Here is a 19,756-nt window from a genome sequence, read left to right as displayed (position 1 = left end):
AGCTAAATGAATAGAAATTTAATTCAAAATGTTTGTTTCGTTTTAATAAACGAATACACTTATTGTTTCTACGATAAACTCATTGAAACTAACCATTTTTGACAGGCAAATCGTTGGCGTACTAAGAGTGCCCACTGCGTTCACCGACTGTGAATTTAGCCAGTTGTTGGTTTATGCCGCTTTATTAGCATTGTAGTTTTCAGTTATCGTTAACTTTTATTAACTAGATTGTATAGATTTTCTAAAGAATTTGTTTACAAAAATGCCTAAAGGAGGTAAGAATGGACCCCAATCTTATTTTATAATGCTTTTAGTACATTTTTCTACACGTGTTAGCCTGTTGTTAGCCACCCAAAAAAGCTATACTTGTGCTCTGAATTTAGTTAAAACGCCTAGTTACACCAGTTAAACAGTATTCAGTTCAATTTAACCGTACCATTACCTTTTCTCTTTCGTGTTTTTGTTACTCAAATAGTTTTCAAATGTGTGTTTGATGCCATTTTAACGTGGTTTTCGTTTCAGGTAGAAAAGGTGGCCACAAGGGTCGCATGCGGACTTACACCAGCCCCGAGGAAATAGATGCTCAGATGAAAGCAGAAAAGGAGAGGAAAAAGGTTCGGGTTTAATTGAGATGTTCTTCAGTTCAGGCGTCAGTGGCGCCATTGCCTCTAATATCTTACGTCAGCTTTTTCCTGTTGGAAAACACTCTCACACAGAGTGACTAATGTTGAACGTGCTAGTTTTAAAACCATGATTGCTGATAGTTTCATTAAATACACGCTTAATTTAGCCAATAGAGGAAATGAAAAAATAAATTTGCCTTTAGGTTTTATTATTATAATCTTGAGTTATTTTTATCCAGAGTACTTAAGTCAGCTTTTTCTAACTGTAAATTTGGATTTGGGAATTGTTTATTTTAAGCAATCAAAACAAACGGAGCTAAAGAATACAAGCAAAAGAGATGCACATCTATACATAGATACAATACATCAAACTTTGAATGATTAAGCAGTAAAAAAACAAATAAATCAATTAGAATTTTAATATCGATTATAGATCATTTCATTTTGAAATGTTTTTTTTATTGTTTATGTCAGTTCGGTTAACAAATTGCATCAGACAGACCGATCTGGTTGGATGCATCGATTAATCGATTAATAAATATATGAACAGACATATTTGTACATAAACAAACAATATGCGACACACTGAATTGTGAAGTTTGTCACAAATTTAAAGTTTTTGCTTGAAAAGGTGAACAAATGTAATTATATCCCTATTATGCTTATGTTTAAATTAATGCTGAGATTGTACATCAGTGATGCATAAAAAAAAGGAAAATATTTGATTATTTGACGTTGTTGGCAACCATTCTCGTCCACTTTGTTTCAGTTGTTTAATTTGTTGATGTCAGTAATGGCTTGAATAATTGACCAACATATTAAGGATACACTTAAGGATATGCTGTGTTACCTCCTGTACTGTAACTGGGCATATTTACAGAGACCAGAGGAGACAGGATGGTGACAAACACAAAAACACTGAAACATCTTTTCTAATACAGAGGAAAACTGCAGCCCAAATACATTAAGGATTAACCGAAAGAGCAGCCAAAGATCTGCAGTGAAGGAAAAACTGCATCCTTGGACAAACCCACAGCAGTCTAGAATTGTGCAATAAAGACCCAACTAAAGTCCATCTGGGTTAAGTCATGCTGGACTCGCCCTCAATATCGATCAATAGCAGAACTGAAGCTACTGATCCCACTCATAGCTATATGGTTTACCAAAAAGAAAACCTTAATGCTTTAACTTTTTTTGTTTCATTTTTGGCAAGGTGCACATGACTTAAGCTTGCTTGTTTTTTCTTCTGTTTCAGCATGAGCAAGAAGAGGGGGAAGATGATGAAGGAGCAGCGAAGAAAGACGCATCTGAGGATAAACTACCAGGATCTGGTTCAGATGACAGTGATGATGATGACTCTGAGGTACTGCTGGAATCTTCATCTCATCGTCACTCTGTTCCTCCTGACATTTTTCTGCATCTCTGTTGTTTGTACATATGGAGATTTTGGGTTTTATCTTGCAAAATGTCAGCTGTTGTATCATTTGTGTTTGCAGAGGAAAAAGACGGGCGTGGAAGGGTTGATAGAAATCGAGAATCCTAACAGGGTGGCTCAGAAGTCCAAAAAGGTGACGCAGATTGAACTGGATGAACCTCGGCAGTTATCTAGGAGAGAGAGGTTTGTCTCCGCCAACATTCAGCAAGAACTTTGGTTTAGTTTGAAAAATAAATTAATTTTGCCTTCAAAGCAATACGTTATAACAGAGAGTCCCAATAGTTCAAATTGGAACTCCAGCTGCAATATAGTAGAATATTATTGTTTAAAAAATCTCACAGTCGTGGTTGTTCACAGCTTTTCTCTTTTTTTCTTGTACAGGGAAGAAATTGAGAAACAGAAAGCAAAAGAGCGCTACATGAAGATGCATTTGGCGGGGAAGACTGACCAGGCAAAAGCTGACCTTGCTCGCCTCGCCATTATTAGAAAACAGAGAGAGGAGGCAGCAAAAAAGAAAGATGAGGAGAAGAAAGGTGAGCAGTTTGGTTATAGATAGGGTTGGGATGAAGAAATATGGATTATTCCTGAGCCAAGAAAACTCCATAATTACCGGATTACAGCCTGGTTTAGCAGGTTCTTGTCTGCTTGTTGGGTGTGATCCTGTGAACTATTACTTTAACCTGACTTTAAATTTAGTTATTTTTTATGTTATTAATCACTTATATATTTTTTGAATTTTTGTTTTAACATTTTAATTAAAGCCCTTTGAATTGTCTTTGTACATTAAATCTGCTGTACAAACTAAACTAGCTTTGGCTTACCTAAGAGGCAGATTCACTCTAATTGACCCTGTTCACAGGGATGTCAGACAAAATGGCAACAGGGCTGAAAAGGCAAATAACTACTTTTGGTGTTTGCATTTAGAATGGCAAAGCTGACAGCTTAACGGTGTCTGTAACAATTTTACATAAATAATAAAAGGTAACTATCAATTTCAAAAGAAAAATGTACTATATTTATTTTAGGAATGTCCTGCCGAACTGTATTTTTTATTTCCTGTCTTAGATCGTTCACAAATCTAAATACAAATTTGAATAATCCTCCAATATTTGAGGTTTTATTCAAAATATTGACTTTTCATTTGGGCAGAGGTTCTTCTAACGGATTCTATTTTTGCTGATGTTATTTGCTTGTGTTTTAGGTGCAATCAGTATAAAAGCCGATAGAAATTCATGTTGTTGATATCTTTGGCAAAGACGCACATCGCTGCATTGCCCGCACGCATTTTAATCTCTTCCCAGGATAAATGTACTTGTTGTCCTACGGGATGATTGTAAAAAGAGGAATGGTTTGGCTCAGCGAAAATGTTAAGAGCAGCTATCGAGCCTCAAAAGTACAACTAATTATTCTCAAATTGATGTTAATTTGTGTTAGTTCAGCTCCTGTTTCCTGACATTGTCTTTTCCAAATATCTCAGGTTGTTTTCATTAAATACGCTCATGAAGAAGCAATATTTTTGAATGTAGTTGATGAAAAAGTTGCTCAAATTGGCCAAAGGAGTTTATAATCGCTGAAAAAAAAAACTTCAGACAGATCCAAAGTTGTTTGACACACGTATGTTATAGTGCAAACATTTCTGTTTAAACCGTGTCTCCAGGAAACGTCTAACAGCCTCTGGAGTTCTTTTCTACTCACTTTATGGAGAGTTTATGATCATTTTTAGCTCACACTGATCATCAGATGAGATGTTATCAGATGTGGTCTTTATCTGCAGTAAATGCTGAAGCTTTGGCGTTACATCATCCTTCGTATTCTGTTGTTTTAACTCTAACCTTTGGACTGTAGCGACGGCGGTCATGCTGGTGTACTGACCTGCAGCTGTTTCTCCATCTTCTCCTCCCACAGCTAAAGAGGCGGCGGTGGCAGCGGCAGCAGCAGCGAGAGGAATGAACTCTCTCTCTCTAAAATGATGCAGAGTTCTTATCTGAAAGATTTTCACCTGTTCATGGACTGGCTCAGTATATATTTGACTATTTTTAAAGGAAGTTCTATGAAGAGTGTTTGACATTACTGTATCTATGAACATTTCGGAAACGGTCGAGGTGCCACCAGTGGAGAGGAGTTGTGCACCGGAGTAATGACCTCAGGCCCTTCAGGAAGTAAAGCTACAAACGACAATACATCAGTCTTCACCTACACTTCGAATGATTCATGATTTATTTCATGCTCAACTTATACTCGTTGTATAATTCCAACTTTGCTAATTGAGCTTTGCCACTTTTTTTTTTGAACTTGCATTGTATATAACTAACTCATGGGAAATATTTCAAATTAATATGATAAAAAGTCAAACCTGTAAACTCTTCTGCTTGATTTTGTAACAGACCTCTGCTCTCTGTAAATCTGAATAAGTCTTTTTTTTAGTCTTAAAGTCCTGCAGCCACGTTCTGCTTTCAGAGCTGATCTTCCTTAACCTTTGATGCAGCAAACTCCATGATCGGGTCAGAAAAGGAAATCAATACAGCAGATGTGTATTTTAATAGATAAGAAGCCTAGTGCCTAACAGCCTTCATTTGCATTAAAAGTGTTGACGCCAACACACATTTAAATGTTTAAATGGAACATATAAAGACTCTTATTTTTTTGTACTTTGGAGCATGTTTTGTTTTTCTACATAACGCTGTGTTAAAGGGTTCAAAATGTTATCAGTGAGGGGCTCAGATGTGGAAGGTAGTGTGACCACACAGACCCAGATTCTAGATCTGAACACTCGGACGATAAACTGTTGAGGTCCGAGATCATGTGACCAACTAGTTCATATTAGAAATTATTTAAAGGTATTTAATCGTCTGATATTAATTTTAACTGAATAATAATCTTTAAAAAAAATAGTAATTTAATCAAAGGGTTACGCCCCCTTTTAGGAACAAATTTGATTTTAAACATTATAGAAATGTATTTAAAAAATCAATTGTCTTACAGTTATGTTGAATACTTTATTGTTGGAAATATTTGCCATTTTACATTGAAGTGAAAAAGGACAAGTCCAGAGTATATCAAAACAAGCCTCTGTGATAGCTCTGGCTCCACTTCTAAATCTATCTCAAGGTGAAGAAGTGTTGCCTTTCAATGAGCCTCCGTTGTAATTCCACACTATTAAATACTCACTCACCATTTTTTTAAATCATACTTTTATAGCTGCTCTTATTAAATTAGGAAAGGATAACATTTTTGTTAAAATCCAATGTTTTGACCATTTTTGGGCTTCACTTTATCTCTACAATGACTGTGTAGGCCATTATCCTTAATCAAGAAATACTGTTAAATTTACTTCAAATCAGTAAGTAATTTTGTGGAAAGACATGTTGATAATGTTTAAACACAACTTAGTAACTTAAATTAACAATTAATAATAATGCATATTTTAAAGCCAAAATGTTTTCTCTTAATTAATTACTTTACTTATATTTTTTACTATTAAAGATCATTTTTTAAAACTATTTTTGTTTTGTTTTTACAAAAACGTATTCACACCATAAAAATAACCAAGTTTTCACTCCGACCACATGGTGGCGGTGTTGCGCTCTAAACCGTCAAGCTGCCTCAAGAAGAAGAAAGTCGCGAGCGGATTGGTGGGAAGTTTCGCGGACTTTGTTCACTGTTAGATAATATTTTTTTGTGTGAACTAAATCCTCTCGAGGGACTTCGGCGGGAGTCTAACTGTTGTTTAGTGAGTTAACTTTTACCTAAAAAGCACACAAAGCTGGTCAAGTTAGTACTCGCTACTCGCCCAACAAGGAGGTTTTTATACTATTTTTGCAGCAACGCGCCTGATATTTAGCAAATATCTAGTTAACAGCTGTCAAAACTAAACTAGTTTTTAGTATTATTCTGATTATTTTCGCGTTGCGTGCTTCGCTTTACTTTTAATCGATTTTCTTCTTCAAATGTACCCGTCTGTTGGATGGAGGATGGCTAATGGAACGCACGAGCTCGCTGTGGCAGCTGATCAGTCATGTGGAGACTCTTAACTTGCAGAGATATGCTTTGCATTTTTTTTTTAATAAATGTGTTTTTTAATTTGGTTTGACGGGACCGTCGTGGTTCAAAGGTTACTCGTTGAGACCATATCTGTGCAGAGGACAGAGGTTGAAACATTTTGTGTCAGGCAGTAGAGGATTGTGAAGCTTTTGTGTGAAATGTGTCAGTAGTTTGGGAGGATGGCATGTCAGCAGTCTCTTTATCACAGTATTTGGAAACACTGAACAGCTATTATGTGTTTTATTATTCATGTTTATGTGGCTTTTACTAGTTAATGTACACTTATTTCCCTTAAATAAGTATTTCTGTGGATTTGTTTAGCTGATTCGCTTAAACTTTTTATTTTATTTTTATTTGTAGATATTATCTACTTTAAACCAGTAAAGAAACAAACATGGCTTTGACGAATGGCCACAGCATCAATAAAGAAACCTGGGACTCTCACAACAAGATGATGTTGGAGCCTCTGTCCATCAACGACCCTGAGGTTTGTTTCTTCCTGGATCACTCTCAGATGTGCGGTGTGGTTTTTGTACGTTTGTTGTCACGACACCATTTCTGTTTCTGTTCAGATTTTTTCCATCATAAAGAAAGAAAAGAAGAGGCAGACGTACGGTTTGGAGCTGATAGCATCTGAGAATTTTGCCAGCAGGGCTGTTCTTGAAGCTCTGGGATCTTGCATGAACAACAAGTACTCTGAAGGTTATCCTGGCCAAAGGTCAGCATTCAGTCATTACTAGACCACTGAAGTTTGCCTACCTCCCATTACAATTGTGAACGTGTGTTTAGGTATTATGGTGGCACAGAGCACATTGACGAGCTGGAGAGGCTGTGTCAGAAGAGAGCACTGGAGGCCTTTAGTCTGGACCCGGAGAAATGGGGAGTCAACGTGCAGCCATACTCTGGTATGGTACCTTTGAGAGAATAATCTTAAGAGATGGAACTTCTACTAGAGAAACCTCTTGAAACTGCTGACCATCTAAGTGGCCCCTCAAGTTAAAATAACCCCTTTTGTTAAAGTATTTAAAAAAAAAAAAAAATTAAAGTATTCTGCAAAATTCCAATAAATCGTTTAATTAGCAGGAAAAGAAATCTAAAGTACAGACTCAACCACAATTCCAATCTCAACCTTTAGGGGGCAGTGTCTGGAGTCTGCCCAAAAGGCATTGAAAATTAATGCTAATATCATTTACCAAAAGTCAAATTTAATTGAAAATAAAGCATGTTTTCTAAACTTTTTGACATATTCACGGTTTCTCTTCTGGAGCCGGTTCTGCAAAACATGGATTTCATTTACTGTGTTTCTTTGGAAGGTTCTCCGGCCAACTTTGCCGTGTACACGGCTGTTGTTGAACCTCATGGCAGGATCATGGGGCTGGACCTTCCCGATGGAGGTCACCTGACACACGGCTTCATGACTGACAAGAAGAAGATCTCTGCAACATCTATCTTCTTTGAGTCCATGCCATATAAGGTATAAACGAGTATATATGTGGGCTGTTACCTAGGAATCTGGGTGTTTCTCAAAGACGAGTGATTTATGTGTCTGTATGAAAAAAAGTGACAACTAATTGATGCATTTTCAGAGTAGACCACCTAAACTATTCCTTTTTTCAAGGTGAATCAAGAAACCGGCTACATCGACTATGACAGGCTTCAAGAAAACGCACGACTCTTTCACCCTAAGCTCATCATTGCAGGTTCTTTAACTCACACACACAGGCTGCAGGTTTGCTATAAAATGTTCTAAAACTGTCTCCTTCTGCTCGTAGGAACCAGCTGCTATTCCCGGAACCTCGACTACGCCCGCTTGAAGCAGATTGCTAATGAGAACGGGGCCTACCTGATGGGAGATATGGCTCACATCAGCGGGTTGGTTGCTGCTGGGGTTGTGCCGTCACCTTTCGAGCATTGTGATATCGTTTCCACGACAACCCATAAGACGCTGCGCGGCTGCCGCTCAGGAGTCATCTTCTATAGGAAAGGTAAAAATGTTCCAAATAACTTTCATCCATGTTTCATGTTTTCTTGGTAATAAATGGATTCTTAACCAGGTGTGAGGAGTGTTGATGCTAAAGGAAAAGAAACTCTATACAACTTGGAGTCGTTGATAAACCAGGCGGTGTTTCCGGGGCTGCAGGGAGGACCTCACAACCACGCTATTGCAGGTGTCCTCTTGTTCCTTTCTTAAATTTTCTTCCTGAAAGCTGCTGCATCTCCTTCCCTCGCTCTCTGGTTTACAGGCGTTGCTGTGGCTCTAAAACAAGCCATGACGCCAGAGTTCAAGGTCTACCAGCAGCAGGTTCTTGCTAACTGTAAGGCTCTGTCCAATGCTCTCGTAGGCCACGGCTACAAGATTGTTACTGGTAAGAACCCTAATTATGTGGATATTCCTCTGTGGGATGTTTTCTGAAGTTCTGTGTTCCTGTGAAGGCGGTTCTGACAACCACCTGATACTGCTGGACTTGCGCAACAAAGGGACTGATGGAGGGCGAGCTGAGAAGGTGCTGGAGGCCTGTGCCATTGCCTGCAATAAGAACACCTGTCCAGGTGAAGTCTTTATTAATTAGACTTAAGCTGGGGTGCTCTTGAGTTAATCATTTTGCTAGTTCTCTTAAGAGTTGAGCTCGGAGTGAATGAACCTTTTTAAATACCTTTTCTTGTATTCTTTCAGGGGACAAGAGCGCTCTGCGCCCCAGTGGACTCAGGTTTGGCTCGCCAGCTCTGACCTCCAGAGGCTTAGTGGAAGAAGACTTTAAGAAGGTGGCTTTGTTCATCCACAAAGGTAAAACATCCATCAAGTAATGCTTTTAAGAAGCATGCGGAAGTGATATTTCTCTAGCTAAACTGGACTTTCTCCAATATTTTTCCTGTAGGTGTGGAGCTGACCCTGGAGGTGCAGAGGAGCCTGGATCCCAAAGCCAATCTGAAGGAGTTTGTCCAGGCTCTCAATCAGGGAGAGAAGTTTCAGGAGCGAGTAGCGGCGCTGAGAGCAGAGGTGGAGGATTTCGCCGGGCAGTTCCCCATGCCCGGCCTGCCCGAACTGTGAGGCCAGAAGACGGCTGGACTGTAGTTTTAGTGTTTAAACGTTTCACAGATGGGAGTCACCTAACTTTAAAGCATTCCTCACTTTTTAATTTCAATAGATTTGTTTTTATTGGAGAAAATTTTAAGCAAATGTCATTGTTTAATGATTTAGTATTGTTACAGAGTCCTGATGTTTTACTTGGGATTCACATCTTTTAGATGTTACGATCAAAACATTGACTTTTTCTTCTCCCTTATGAGTGGAGTTCACATTTTTAGTAAATTAATTCCAAAAACATTCCATGAGTAACTCATTTACTGTGTTTTAAATTTGATTTAATAAAAAGCTTTTATGAAGTCACCCATGAATACTGTTTTTCTCTCTCCACTAGACAAACAAAATAAAAGCTTCTCTCTTTATATAAATATAAACCTTATTTTAATGTGAACATACTGTGTCGTCTCATCGTGCTTCCATGTGGCAATAAAATGCTAAACAATTACTAATTTCTGAAGCTTCTGAAGGTGTCCATCCTAAAACTAGCAGATCAAACCCACTGGACTGTACAAAATTCAAAATGAGTCACTTCCTGTTTCACAGTCTGGCTCAGGAGCAAGGTTACAGTCAATAAAAGATCAAATACTTTTTAATTTAGCTGTAAATGCATGTTAAACAGAGAACATATTTCAAACTGTTGTGTTAAATCATTTGAATTTAACTTTAATTCTGCTTTTTTCTTTCTTTTCTGTGATAAACTTTATAAATTAACAGACAGACCAAAATAAGTGAAATTTAAGAAAGTAAGACATTTACTGCATGTGAGTGATTTCATGTATATTAATTACTAAAATAATTACTATTGAATTCAAGGTGTGTTACATTTGCAGAATTCATTTATTTTGCAGTTTAAAACAAATCCTTAGAAGTCCTAAATAGTTAGATCTATTCACATGTATTTCTAAATAATAATCTTGAAATGACAGAACTGATCTTAAATGTTAGAATTATCCTGGGCTAATTTTATATACACAAAAGACCATCTTTTTTTTAACATTTTATAAAGAACTTTGCTTATTATTTTCATCCATAAACCTAATGGAAAATAAACATGCTCTGAAACTTGAAGATATTATATGTGATTTACAGCTTTTTGATAACCCCTAATTTATTGTTCATCATGTCTTTCTATTTCCTTTGTTTTATTTAATTTTATTTTTGTTATTTTTTTAAGTGTCTTTTTTATTACTTTTGTATATTACTTTATCTTTACATTTAATATGTGACTGTTCAAATTGTAATTTGTTGATCACTTTGCACAACTGTTTCATATGTTGTAAATTTCAACTTTTGTCAAAAAAATCTAAATAATAATACAAAATATTTTCAATCGCCTTTGGGGTTCATTTTAAAGTGGAAATTGGCCTTAAGTTAACGGGTTTGCTCAAAAAAAAAATAAAAACTAGAAAGACAGATACATCGATCGGCTTGCTCGACAATCGTTTAGTTCTGTCTGAATCCGTCAGAGGTCAGAGGTCAACGTGCGCGCGTCCTCAAACACAACCTCGATTTGGAGACAAAAATATTAAGCCATGTTCACCTGTTTGTTTGGAGACAGCTGATATAAAAACCTCGGTGATCTTTACGTCATTTAATCGTTTTCCGCTTGTTCGTTTCGCCTGGCTAGCCCCGTTAGCCACTTTAGCTGGCTAATGAGGGAACCGCCGGCTAACAGTTTCGAGGCTAAGCTATCTTAATTGAAGTAAACCACATAATTCTGTGCTTTGAAATCGACCCACTCAAGCCAAACATGCAGGACCTACTAGCAAATGTGGATCACATCAAGTTCGACCTGGAGATCGCCGTGGAGCAGCAGCTGGGGGCGCAGCCGCTGCCGTTTCCCGGCATGGACAGTAAGTGCATGGATGCTAGCTCATGCTAATGCTAGCATATTTTTTTGTTGGCAATAAATAGTTTTTGTCAAATTTCCCTTCTGTGGGTTCTATTATTATTGTCAGTTCGGTTTTAATGCGGTGTTTCTACAGAGTCCGGCTCAGCTGTGTGCGAGTTCTTCACGAGGGGAGCGTGTATGAAAGGTAAAACATCTCCAGCAGCAACTGTTGCACTTCAGTGATACCATTGAATTGTTTCTTACGTTTAGTAACTTTTATTTTGAAGAAAACGGCGATGTTTGTTTATTTCTTGTCTTTTTTTACTTTGTAGGTGGTAACTTCGTCATTTTTTTCTATTAAAGACAGATTTAAACTGCTTCAAAAATATTGCTTGTTAAACTTCTTTCACTTTATGAAAATACTAGAAATTAAATGTGCCTATATTTATCAAAAAATATTGTGAGATTTATCATCCTTAATCAAAAAAAATATTTATATTAGTATTGCTTTAAATTCCTTCCTGAATGTGTTAAAGCTTTGTAAACTAAGTAAATTAAAATGTATTTTTATTTGTATGTTTCTTTGCTCAAGTTTGCAAATAAATTAATATTTTAGAATATTAAGTGCATTCTATTCAAACATGTCTTTAAGAAATTCATTATAATTTTTTCAGCAGTTATGCAAACTGTCTTTCTTTATGAAATAAATCACTAATAATTTCATGTTATCTTTTTAAATGCAGAGTCAGAGCTTTAGTTGCAAATCTACATTTATGTCTACTTCTGATTGTAAAGTCCTGATTTACCGTTTTATTGATTGAAGACTTACTGATTAAGTTTTGGCTGATGTTATTCGCATTTACGTGCGACCTCCAGAAAATCTGATGGAAGTGTATGTCGGCCAGACTAATGTGATGCACATTGCTGGACGTATTTTAGGTGCGGCCAAAGGTAAATTTTGGTCGGACATTTTAACCTAATCCTAATTCTCCCTCCAGGTCCATGCAGCCAAGAAAAAAGCATAAGTCCGTGTGTATTTAGAAAACTACATGTGATTAGTCACTTTTTAACATTTTTATTATAATTTAGTTCGGAAGTTTGCCTGTTCCCAGCTAATGTTCAGTTCACCCGTTCCAGCTCTATATTTAAATGAAAGATTTATTGTGTTATTTTCTTACTGTGACGTTCTGTATGCACTCATGTCAGACTAAAGCAGACGTGAGCAAAATAAGGCTTAAAGATCTTGATGTGATCACTAGTACAACTACGTCTGCCCCTCCTGCTAGAAATAACACTGGATCTGTTTTTCAAATGAAGATTAATTTTGCGATAGAATTATTAATAGTTTTATTTTATTTGAGAAGCCAGATGAATTCTCTGAGGCTCTGTGAATCGTCCTTCACTGGAACCATCTAAACAGACTTCACTAAGAATCTAACAGTTGTCTTTGTGACCCTAATTTTTTATCTTGTCCTGGTAATGGACACCCTAAAACATGTTTATACATTTTTTGGGTAAAAAGAAATCAATTCTGCAGATATTAAACTTTATCTCTAATCATTTTTGTGAGGCTTTGATGAGTCACTCTGTCATATAAAGTGAGGAAATTGTTCCCTGCATGTGTGAATCCACAAAGCTGTGTGTGTCTCAGGTGGAATGTGTCCGTTCCGTCACATCAGCGGGGAGAAGACGGTGGTGTGTAAGCACTGGCTCCGAGGGCTCTGCAAGAAGGGAGACCAGTGTGAGTTTCTGCACGAGTACGACATGACCAAGATGCCTGAATGCTACTTCTACTCAAAGTTTGGTGAGTTCACTCAACTTCCTCGTCTAAAAAAACTCTTTCATTGATGAACAAACGTGTTTAATGGATTGTGTTTGCTCTCAGGTGAGTGCAGCAACAAGGAATGTCCCTTCCTGCACATCGATCCAGAGTCTAAGATCAAAGACTGTCCCTGGTACGACAGAGGTTTCTGCAAACACGGTAAGGTCCATGTGGGTGGTTTTATGGTCTGCATTTGTTTCAGTGATCTCCAGCTTTGCCCTTCTTTCCTCTCAGGTCCTGACTGCAGACACAGACACACGAGAAGAGTGATCTGTGTGAATTATCTGATTGGTTTCTGTCCAGAAGGCAAATCCTGTAAATTTATGCAGTAAGTCATCATTTCTGCTCCTGTTTTTCGTTTGAATAAGTTCTGTATGTGAGCAACATCATGTGGTGATGAATGTTCCTCTGCAGCCCGCGTTTTGAGTTGCCTATGGGAACGTCCGAACAGCCTCCTCTACCACTGCAAATCCAAAACCAGGGAAAGGTAGGAAAATCCATTCAAGATGCAACAACCTCAAATGCTTTTATTTCTGGGCGTCTGTTACAGCTCTGTGCTCACTCTCTGCCTCAGACTGCAGCTTCCAGCGGACGCTCGTGTCTTTCCCTCATCCAGCTGACCAACTCCAGTCCGGGCCAGCGGCAGCAGAACAACACCAACATCATTTCTCATCAAAACAACATGAATGCCAACAGAGGACCCCGACCTCTCGACCAGGTCACCTGTTACAAGGTGAGTCCTCTGAGGCTCTGCTCGTGTTCTGTCGTTGCAGTGAGTAACATGGGGCGGATTACCCTCGAGGCTCCTAAACAGACTAGCAAAACAATTCCACTTTTATTCACAAATGTACTGTTTGATTTGAATTCTAGCTCAAAGCAATTTATTTAAAGATAAATCTTTGTCCAATTTCTGTCTTAAAACCCGTTTTATTAAGTTATGAAAAACTGTTTCCCCATAAGTGATCAATTAAACTGAACAAAAATGCAGCTTATATGAATAAAGTGATAAACTCTTGAACAAAAAAAACAACAAAAGAGATATTTTTTGGGACAAAAAAAGGGACTAGCCCCAATTTGTGTGTAGAATTCTTGATTTGTTACTCGTACAATATGTTTTGTGCATAAGTACAATTATGAATTGTAAAAATACAATTTACAGATGCACAAATTAAAATTACAACAGCTTGAAACTAAATTACACAAATCTTTAAAAATCACACGAATCGCTTGTTACGCACACAAAACCACATTTATGCACAATTCTAAGGTAAGACTCTTCACGTCTCAGAGAAGAAATATTAGTCTAAGTAATTCATTTAAATGCTGCTAGAATGCTATTATCAGAGTGTTTTATTGGTCACTTTGAACTTAGATTGTGATTATCTGGTGAAAACTTGACGTTTTCCCACTTTTTAAACAGATATGCCCAGCCAATTGATACAAAAAAGCATTTTTGAAACACTTATCTCATTAAAAATACAAATATTTTCAAGAACTGATTGCATTACACACTCATAAGTCTATTTTCTCTCCATATATTTTTAGTCTAAAAATACAAGACGCACTTCAAAAGAAAATCGAATAGTGGATTTAATGAACTGACAATGCATCCTCTAAATAAAGTTTCCTTTTTATGGGTGAATCGTTTTAACTACAGTTTGTTTCATATTATAATTTGTAGTTGCTGATCCGATTCACTGACCTAAAATTGATCCAGGACATCTTTATCCAAAACTTCCACCAGTGTGACTCTGATAAATAGCTGATACTGAACAATGTAGGTGTAGTTTTCCAGATTCCTTGTATTTCTTCAAGATAATCAAGTGTAAATTTAATATGTGTACAAACAAGTAAAAAAAGAATCAATGTTAAATCCATTCACATTTTAGTTATATCAAGTTCAGCCCACTGTTGTTTCTCCACATCAGAATAATCCAAATGGAACATTATATTACACTGTATGGTCACATTTCTTTGCTAAATTCAAAGTGTTTCTTAGAACTTCCGCCTCGGAACAATATCGGAGATCCATTATTTTATTTTATTTTTTCCCCAGTTTTTTTTTACATAGGCTAAAAATACTATTGGAAACGCTTTTATAATGCATTTAAGAGATGATTGGAGCCTGTCTTTGAGATTATTTACTCTAAACCCTGAACCTTTGGGTTTACATTTCCATTTTGTGCCACATTTGTCTTATTGAATGAAAGCCCCACATTTCCCTCTGATGTTTCGTTTTTTTTTTAAGAACCCAGATAAACTTTCTGCAGTTAACCGTAAACTGTTGTTCTGTCTGCAGTGCGGCGAGAAGGGCCACTACGCCAACAAATGCACCAAAGGCCACCTTGCCTTCCTGAGTGGACAGTAACCTTCAGCCGCAGCGTGCTGCCTCAGCGGACGGAAGGAGGCTCCTGAACAGACTTAAAACTTTCTCCTGTGGGAATTCACACAGAGGAGAAGTAACCCTCGCAGGATGTGGACGATAGAACAATTTTCAATCGAAAGTCTGGACTTAATGATGTGCGCTTTAAAAAAATGTAGTTCCAGTTCCCAGCCTCTCAAGGTGCCATGCGGTTTTTGCTGGTAGGAGTCTCGTCAGTTCTTCACTCAAGTGCTACTGTCCTGTCATTTCCTAATAAATCTGAGTGATGATCCATAGTTTGAATGGAAACACAAGCAGTTTGTATGATTAGAGCTCCTCTTTCACACACTGATTTTCCCATCAAACCCCACAGATCTTTAGCTAAACAAACTCACTGGAACATGAAACTGGTATTTTCTTTAATTGGTCACAACAGTCACACATTATCAACACAGCTGAGAGTAGAAGAAGCAGGGGGGGGTGCCAGGATGTGAAGTTCCACCCCTGATGGTCAGACGGCTGCTGGGACTCAGTGGTACTTCCTCCAGCGGTCGTGTTCTACCAGAAGACACAAGATGTTCAGTGAACCAGGAAAAATAAAGTCCAGATGGTGCAAATCTCTTACTTATGTGGTCGTATTCCCACAAGTAGCTGATGGCCACGTATCCAGCCAAAAGCATGGCCACGCCGCCAATGCCCCCCTTCTTCACATTGATGTACTTGTTGTAGTATCTGTCGTGGCCTGAAAGAAAAAGACGCTTTGTTGACCAGCTTCATTATTTCTGACTCACTCAAAGCAGTGAAAATCTATTTAAATTTGATTTTTTATTTATTTATTTTAGGTTAAACAAGCAACAAAATGAATTAACTCCTACTGCTCTCTTGATTTCATTCAATGAAATAATATTGCATAATAAAACATCTGTTTAGTGTTGCTGGTCATTAATAATTAAACAGGGATTTAAGGTTTTCACAGCAACAATTTAATTCAAAAGTTTTTCATTTTTGTACTAACTGCTGCAAATAAAAGCACATTTTATGTACAACAGCCAAAACTATTAAAAATACCAGTTTTCATTTCATTTAGAGGGGAAAAAAATCATGCTCTAAAAAGGTGAGACAATTCAAATCTTTAATATTGACTTAAAAGAAATGTTTTTCACTTTATTCTGTCACTAATTTGTGATGTGCCATTCAATTCAGGACTCCACTTAATTTGGCATCACCTAGAACTTAAAAAATACTGAATTCAGTTATATAGTTGGTAATGAATCTAGGGATTAATGAGTTCAATTTGCTAAATCCATCTGTCAAATCTCTCAGAAAATTAAACAATGTTGTTCCTGTGAGATTCAATTGGAAACAATTACTTTTCATGATAAAACATTTTCAAATCAAATTTGAATGAATAAATTCTTATTTAATTAAATGGTAAATTGAATTTAGTTTAGTCTATCTATGTTGGTGAGTTGGAAACCTTAATGATCAGTCAATAGGCAAACTGGTTTATGCGAAGGCCAACAACTACCAGCAAAAAACCTACAGAAATGTAAATGTTTATATTCTACCTGCATTCAAATTTACATAATTTGACATGAAACTACTGAGACATTAGATACTGTTCGCAGATTAGAACTGGATCTGTATTTAGAGCGTTTTCCTTCAGGTCCTTGGTCAGATGTGTGTCTGCAGTCACCTCGGCGGATGGCCTGGATGATGCCGTTAGGGGTGAAGTCTCGTCCTCCCAGCCAGGTTCCCAGCTCTCCCAGTTTCACATCCATCAGGCGCTTCTCCACCACGGGAACTGGGGGTAAAACAAAATGTTTAAGCTGCAGCAGGAGCACTAATGTTATAGAATCAACCTGCAGCTGCAGCTCAGTACAAAGTTAAGGTTCTTGTTAGGCTAATCGGCTAACCAAATCAAAACACCTCTGTATATTAAGCTACACATGCTAAAAGACAACATTAAAAAGTTTTATTCAAACTAATAGTCTAAAAATTGATGTATATCTCCTCTAAGCGCCGTACACGGATAAACATAATCGGCAGTTCTATCGGTGACACTCGAAGACCTTGAAGTGAGCCGGACGGTTAGCATGGCCTCCGTTCACCAATAAAACACAAACACGCTTCTCTTTTCGACTTTTAAATACCCAGACATCAAACCAAACATTCTTTAAACCCACATAAAAATGACAACAAATGCAAACTGAAGAACTCATTCGATTTTCACGGCAGAGGACATTTTACCTGGTCTGTCCGCCATCGTGACCGGAGATCTGTTGCTGAGAATGATGGGAAAAAACGGAGAAGTGCATTATGGGTCATCACTGTGAGTTTTTAAGTTAGGCCACCAGAGGGCACCCTCCACAAAATCTGCTTTCATTCAATGTAAAGACCAGTTTTTTGCCATAATTTTTATACTTTGTATTCTTAAAATGTTCAATATTATTTCAGGTATCATTTAGTTTCATGTTATTTCTTTATGTTAAAGAAATAAAAAATATGTTTAAAAAAAAATAGAATTTTTGCTAGATTAAAAATTTCACACTGTTTATGTAAGTTATAACATCATTTTGTTCTAAGAAAGACAACAAAACATACAATTTAATATAAATTAATGTTGTATAAACATCTATAGTTACAAGAATTTAGATCATAATAACAAAATTGTTTATTTGTAGGTATGTAACATCTCTGTTGAAAGGATTTGGAAATCTGTAACACTGAGAACACGACAATCTGTGACAAACCTTGTTTTTTTTATTTTTCCGTTTTTGTGTTTATTTCTGGTCAAATATTGAGCATGCAGGGGCATTCTCTGGATGTTTCACACTAGAACACTTTGCTCTTCTTTAACCGGTTTCAGGTGTTTCCATTAGCGAACAGCAGCAGGAGTTCTGCCTAATTAACACATTGGCAGCTTTTACTGCATCCATCGCTATCAGAGTTCATTAAACACTCTTCACATCATTTTACTTTTATCAGCTGCATTTCAGGTGAAATACAGCAAATAATTTAGAATCAAGGATTTAGTTTGACAACTTTAGCATCATTAGCCCTTTTTATTCTTTGAAGACATTAACAAGTTGTGTTTCTTCAAGCTATCTTCTTCATTTTTTAAATATTATTAATGTTTTTTTCACTTCATTTCGTGGTTTGATGAACTGTTTAAATGAATATTCACTCAATTTTTTGCTTTTTCATTAAATTTAGCTGCAGTGATGTGTGTCATCTTTAATTGACTTTTATATTTCAGTTGAGTTTATCAGCTAATTATAGCTCTAAATCAAATAAATAAATCAAATTACTTTAACTTAAAAAAAAAACATTTAGTTCTAACGTGCATTTCTTCAAGAACAGGTGTATTTTAGAAGAAGTGCAGTTTTCCAGACATTTATATTTCTGGTTGCTTGTAAATCTCTGTTCCGTCGTGATGGAGACTCTTCAGCTCTGGTAAAGTCTTCAAGATTTAAAGCTGTAATCAAATGGAGCCCGCGTCTTTCCTTCTGAGTGAAGACGAGAGCACCATGCTGCTCGGTGACTCCACAACTCAGCAAATATTCAAACACACGTGAGCTCGAGAACATTTTAGCACAGACGTGTGATTCTTCTCCATCTCTTGTTTCCTGTGCATCTTTTTTCCAGTAGTTACTTTCACATTGTTCATGCAGTGGAAATGTGATGTGGATTAGCTTGAAGAGGCCGGTGGGTTCAGAAATGTTTTGTTAAGAATGAATCATGCATGATCACTCTGTTCTGTACCTGTTGGTCGTTCCACTCGGGTCTTTTGCTCAGAGCTGTTCTAGTGCTGCACATCTTAGCCTGAATTAGCTCCACAAACCTGTTAACTGAAGAAGAAGAATGATCCTCTTTGAAAAGAAATCCTTTTAGGCTGCACCTCAAAACCTTTGCAGTAGAGAATATTGATAAAAATAAGATTTTGGTTTGAATTATGTATCATGTAAAGTGTTTAATTGCTTAAAATATTGAAAAAAATGCAAAAAAAGTCTGAAAACCCTCATTTCTATTGAACAAGAGGCTCCTTAATGCATTTGAAAATTAAAATTGATTTAAAATTCCGTCTCATTGTATCATATTACAGCATAACAACTCTCCCTGGAGAATTGATCTTCACTTTTTTAAGAACCTTCCAACCAAGAACCCTCCAGATCTAGAGGTAAATACAGTAAAAGCTCTGATAACCTTTAGAAGGTGGTGGTGCTGTGGGGGGTGGAGGGGGGGGGGTTGAAAAACATCCTCTGGTGTTAATTTACAGGAGAGTATTGCAGCCTTTAATGTTCACGTCTGTCTCCTTTAATACGTGTGTCAGATTTCCTGTAGTTTGTAATCATAGCCTGGAGCGATTGCTGTGTTCAGGTCTCCTGATGCTCAGAGAAACAGGTTTTCTACAGGGAGGGGGGCAGCAGCTGATCAATGAACATCTCAACAGCCTCCTACTTCTGCTAAAGATGCTGTTAGTTACCCAGGCCGGGGTTTGAGAGCGAGTGGCAGAGGTGAATGTAGAAGTTCATGTCTCTGCTCCAATCAGCAACT

At 37.2% G+C, this 19,756-nt stretch overlaps 4 protein-coding genes and 1 long non-coding RNA gene across 6 annotated transcripts; 3 read left to right on the top strand and 2 right to left on the bottom strand.

Moving 5' to 3' along the window:
• The first annotated feature begins 110 nt into the window (after positions 1-110).
• pdap1b (pdgfa associated protein 1b) lies at positions 111-4,502 on the top strand. 2 transcript variants are annotated; one of them, XM_024271520.2, is made up of 6 exons: positions 118-275; positions 523-614; positions 1,879-1,986; positions 2,120-2,241; positions 2,440-2,591; positions 3,964-4,502. In XM_024271520.2, the coding sequence occupies exons 1-6, from the start codon at positions 263-265 to the stop codon at positions 4,026-4,028; spliced, it is 552 nt and encodes a 183-aa protein (XP_024127288.1). In that variant the 5' UTR covers positions 118-262; the 3' UTR covers positions 4,029-4,502. The 2 variants fall into 2 exon arrangements, with proteins under 2 accessions (XP_024127287.1, XP_024127288.1); XM_024271519.2 differs by having other exon boundaries at positions 111-275; positions 2,120-2,591.
• Positions 4,503-5,635: 1,133 nt separating this feature from the next.
• shmt1 (serine hydroxymethyltransferase 1 (soluble)) lies at positions 5,636-9,487 on the top strand. Its single transcript, XM_024271515.1, has 12 exons — positions 5,636-5,788; positions 6,460-6,586; positions 6,672-6,817; positions 6,889-7,004; positions 7,413-7,573; positions 7,718-7,799; positions 7,872-8,084; positions 8,154-8,267; positions 8,343-8,465; positions 8,533-8,649; positions 8,774-8,884; positions 8,976-9,487. The coding sequence occupies exons 2-12, from the start codon at positions 6,494-6,496 to the stop codon at positions 9,146-9,148; spliced, it is 1,449 nt and encodes a 482-aa protein (XP_024127283.1). The 5' UTR covers positions 5,636-5,788; positions 6,460-6,493; the 3' UTR covers positions 9,149-9,487.
• Positions 6,111-11,100, bottom strand: LOC118599075. Its single transcript, XR_004948358.1, has 2 exons — positions 10,948-11,100; positions 6,111-8,073 (listed from the first exon to the last, which is right to left on the bottom strand). It is a non-coding gene; the product is annotated as an uncharacterized LOC118599075 (long non-coding RNA).
• Positions 10,392-15,510, top strand: cpsf4 (cleavage and polyadenylation specific factor 4). Its single transcript, XM_024271518.2, has 8 exons — positions 10,392-11,037; positions 11,170-11,220; positions 12,667-12,819; positions 12,901-12,996; positions 13,072-13,165; positions 13,252-13,324; positions 13,412-13,570; positions 15,137-15,510. The coding sequence occupies exons 1-8, from the start codon at positions 10,935-10,937 to the stop codon at positions 15,203-15,205; spliced, it is 798 nt and encodes a 265-aa protein (XP_024127286.1). The 5' UTR covers positions 10,392-10,934; the 3' UTR covers positions 15,206-15,510.
• A 91-nt stretch (positions 15,511-15,601) lies between these two features.
• atp5mf (ATP synthase membrane subunit f) lies at positions 15,602-17,595 on the bottom strand. The gene is made up of 4 exons (XM_024271522.1): positions 17,450-17,595; positions 16,896-17,003; positions 15,825-15,941; positions 15,602-15,757 (listed from the first exon to the last, which is right to left on the bottom strand). Exons 1-4 carry the CDS (start codon positions 17,463-17,465, stop codon positions 15,729-15,731), a joined length of 270 nt encoding a protein of 89 aa, XP_024127290.1. The 5' UTR covers positions 17,466-17,595; the 3' UTR covers positions 15,602-15,728.
• Positions 17,596-19,756: the final 2,161 nt, after the last annotated feature.

Source organism: Oryzias melastigma, linkage group LG8 (genome assembly GCF_002922805.2).
Source record: "Oryzias melastigma strain HK-1 linkage group LG8, ASM292280v2, whole genome shotgun sequence".
Classification (NCBI taxonomy): domain Eukaryota; kingdom Metazoa; phylum Chordata; class Actinopteri; order Beloniformes; family Adrianichthyidae; genus Oryzias; species Oryzias melastigma.
The sequence above is the reverse complement of the archived record's forward strand: the minus strand, read 5'-3'. Positions and strand labels throughout refer to the sequence as shown.

Excerpts from the sequence above, each read along its gene's own strand:
- pdap1b (XM_024271519.2), top strand. Across the intron at positions 615-1,878 it reads CAGAAAAGGAGAGGAAAAAG|CATGAGCAAGAAGAGGGGGA; the intron begins GTTCGGGTTTAA and ends CTTCTGTTTCAG. Across the intron at positions 1,987-2,119 it reads GTGATGATGATGACTCTGAG|AGGAAAAAGACGGGCGTGGA; the intron begins GTACTGCTGGAA and ends TTGTGTTTGCAG.
- shmt1 (XM_024271515.1), top strand. The coding sequence starts at position 6,494 with ATGGCTTTGACGAATGGCCACAGCATCAATAAAGAAACCTGGGACTCT. Across the intron at positions 8,268-8,342 it reads TCACAACCACGCTATTGCAG|GCGTTGCTGTGGCTCTAAAA; the intron begins GTGTCCTCTTGT and ends TCTGGTTTACAG. Across the intron at positions 8,650-8,773 it reads CAATAAGAACACCTGTCCAG|GGGACAAGAGCGCTCTGCGC; the intron begins GTGAAGTCTTTA and ends GTATTCTTTCAG.
- cpsf4 (XM_024271518.2), top strand. The coding sequence starts at position 10,935 with ATGCAGGACCTACTAGCAAATGTGGATCACATCAAGTTCGACCTGGAG. Across the intron at positions 13,166-13,251 it reads AAATCCTGTAAATTTATGCA|CCCGCGTTTTGAGTTGCCTA; the intron begins GTAAGTCATCAT and ends GTTCCTCTGCAG. Across the intron at positions 13,325-13,411 it reads AAATCCAAAACCAGGGAAAG|ACTGCAGCTTCCAGCGGACG; the intron begins GTAGGAAAATCC and ends TCTCTGCCTCAG.
- atp5mf (XM_024271522.1), bottom strand. Across the intron at positions 15,942-16,895 it reads CATCCAGGCCATCCGCCGAG|GCCACGACAGATACTACAAC; the intron begins GTGACTGCAGAC and ends TTTTTCTTTCAG. Across the intron at positions 15,758-15,824 it reads GTGGGAATACGACCACATAA|AACACGACCGCTGGAGGAAG; the intron begins GTAAGAGATTTG and ends GTCTTCTGGTAG.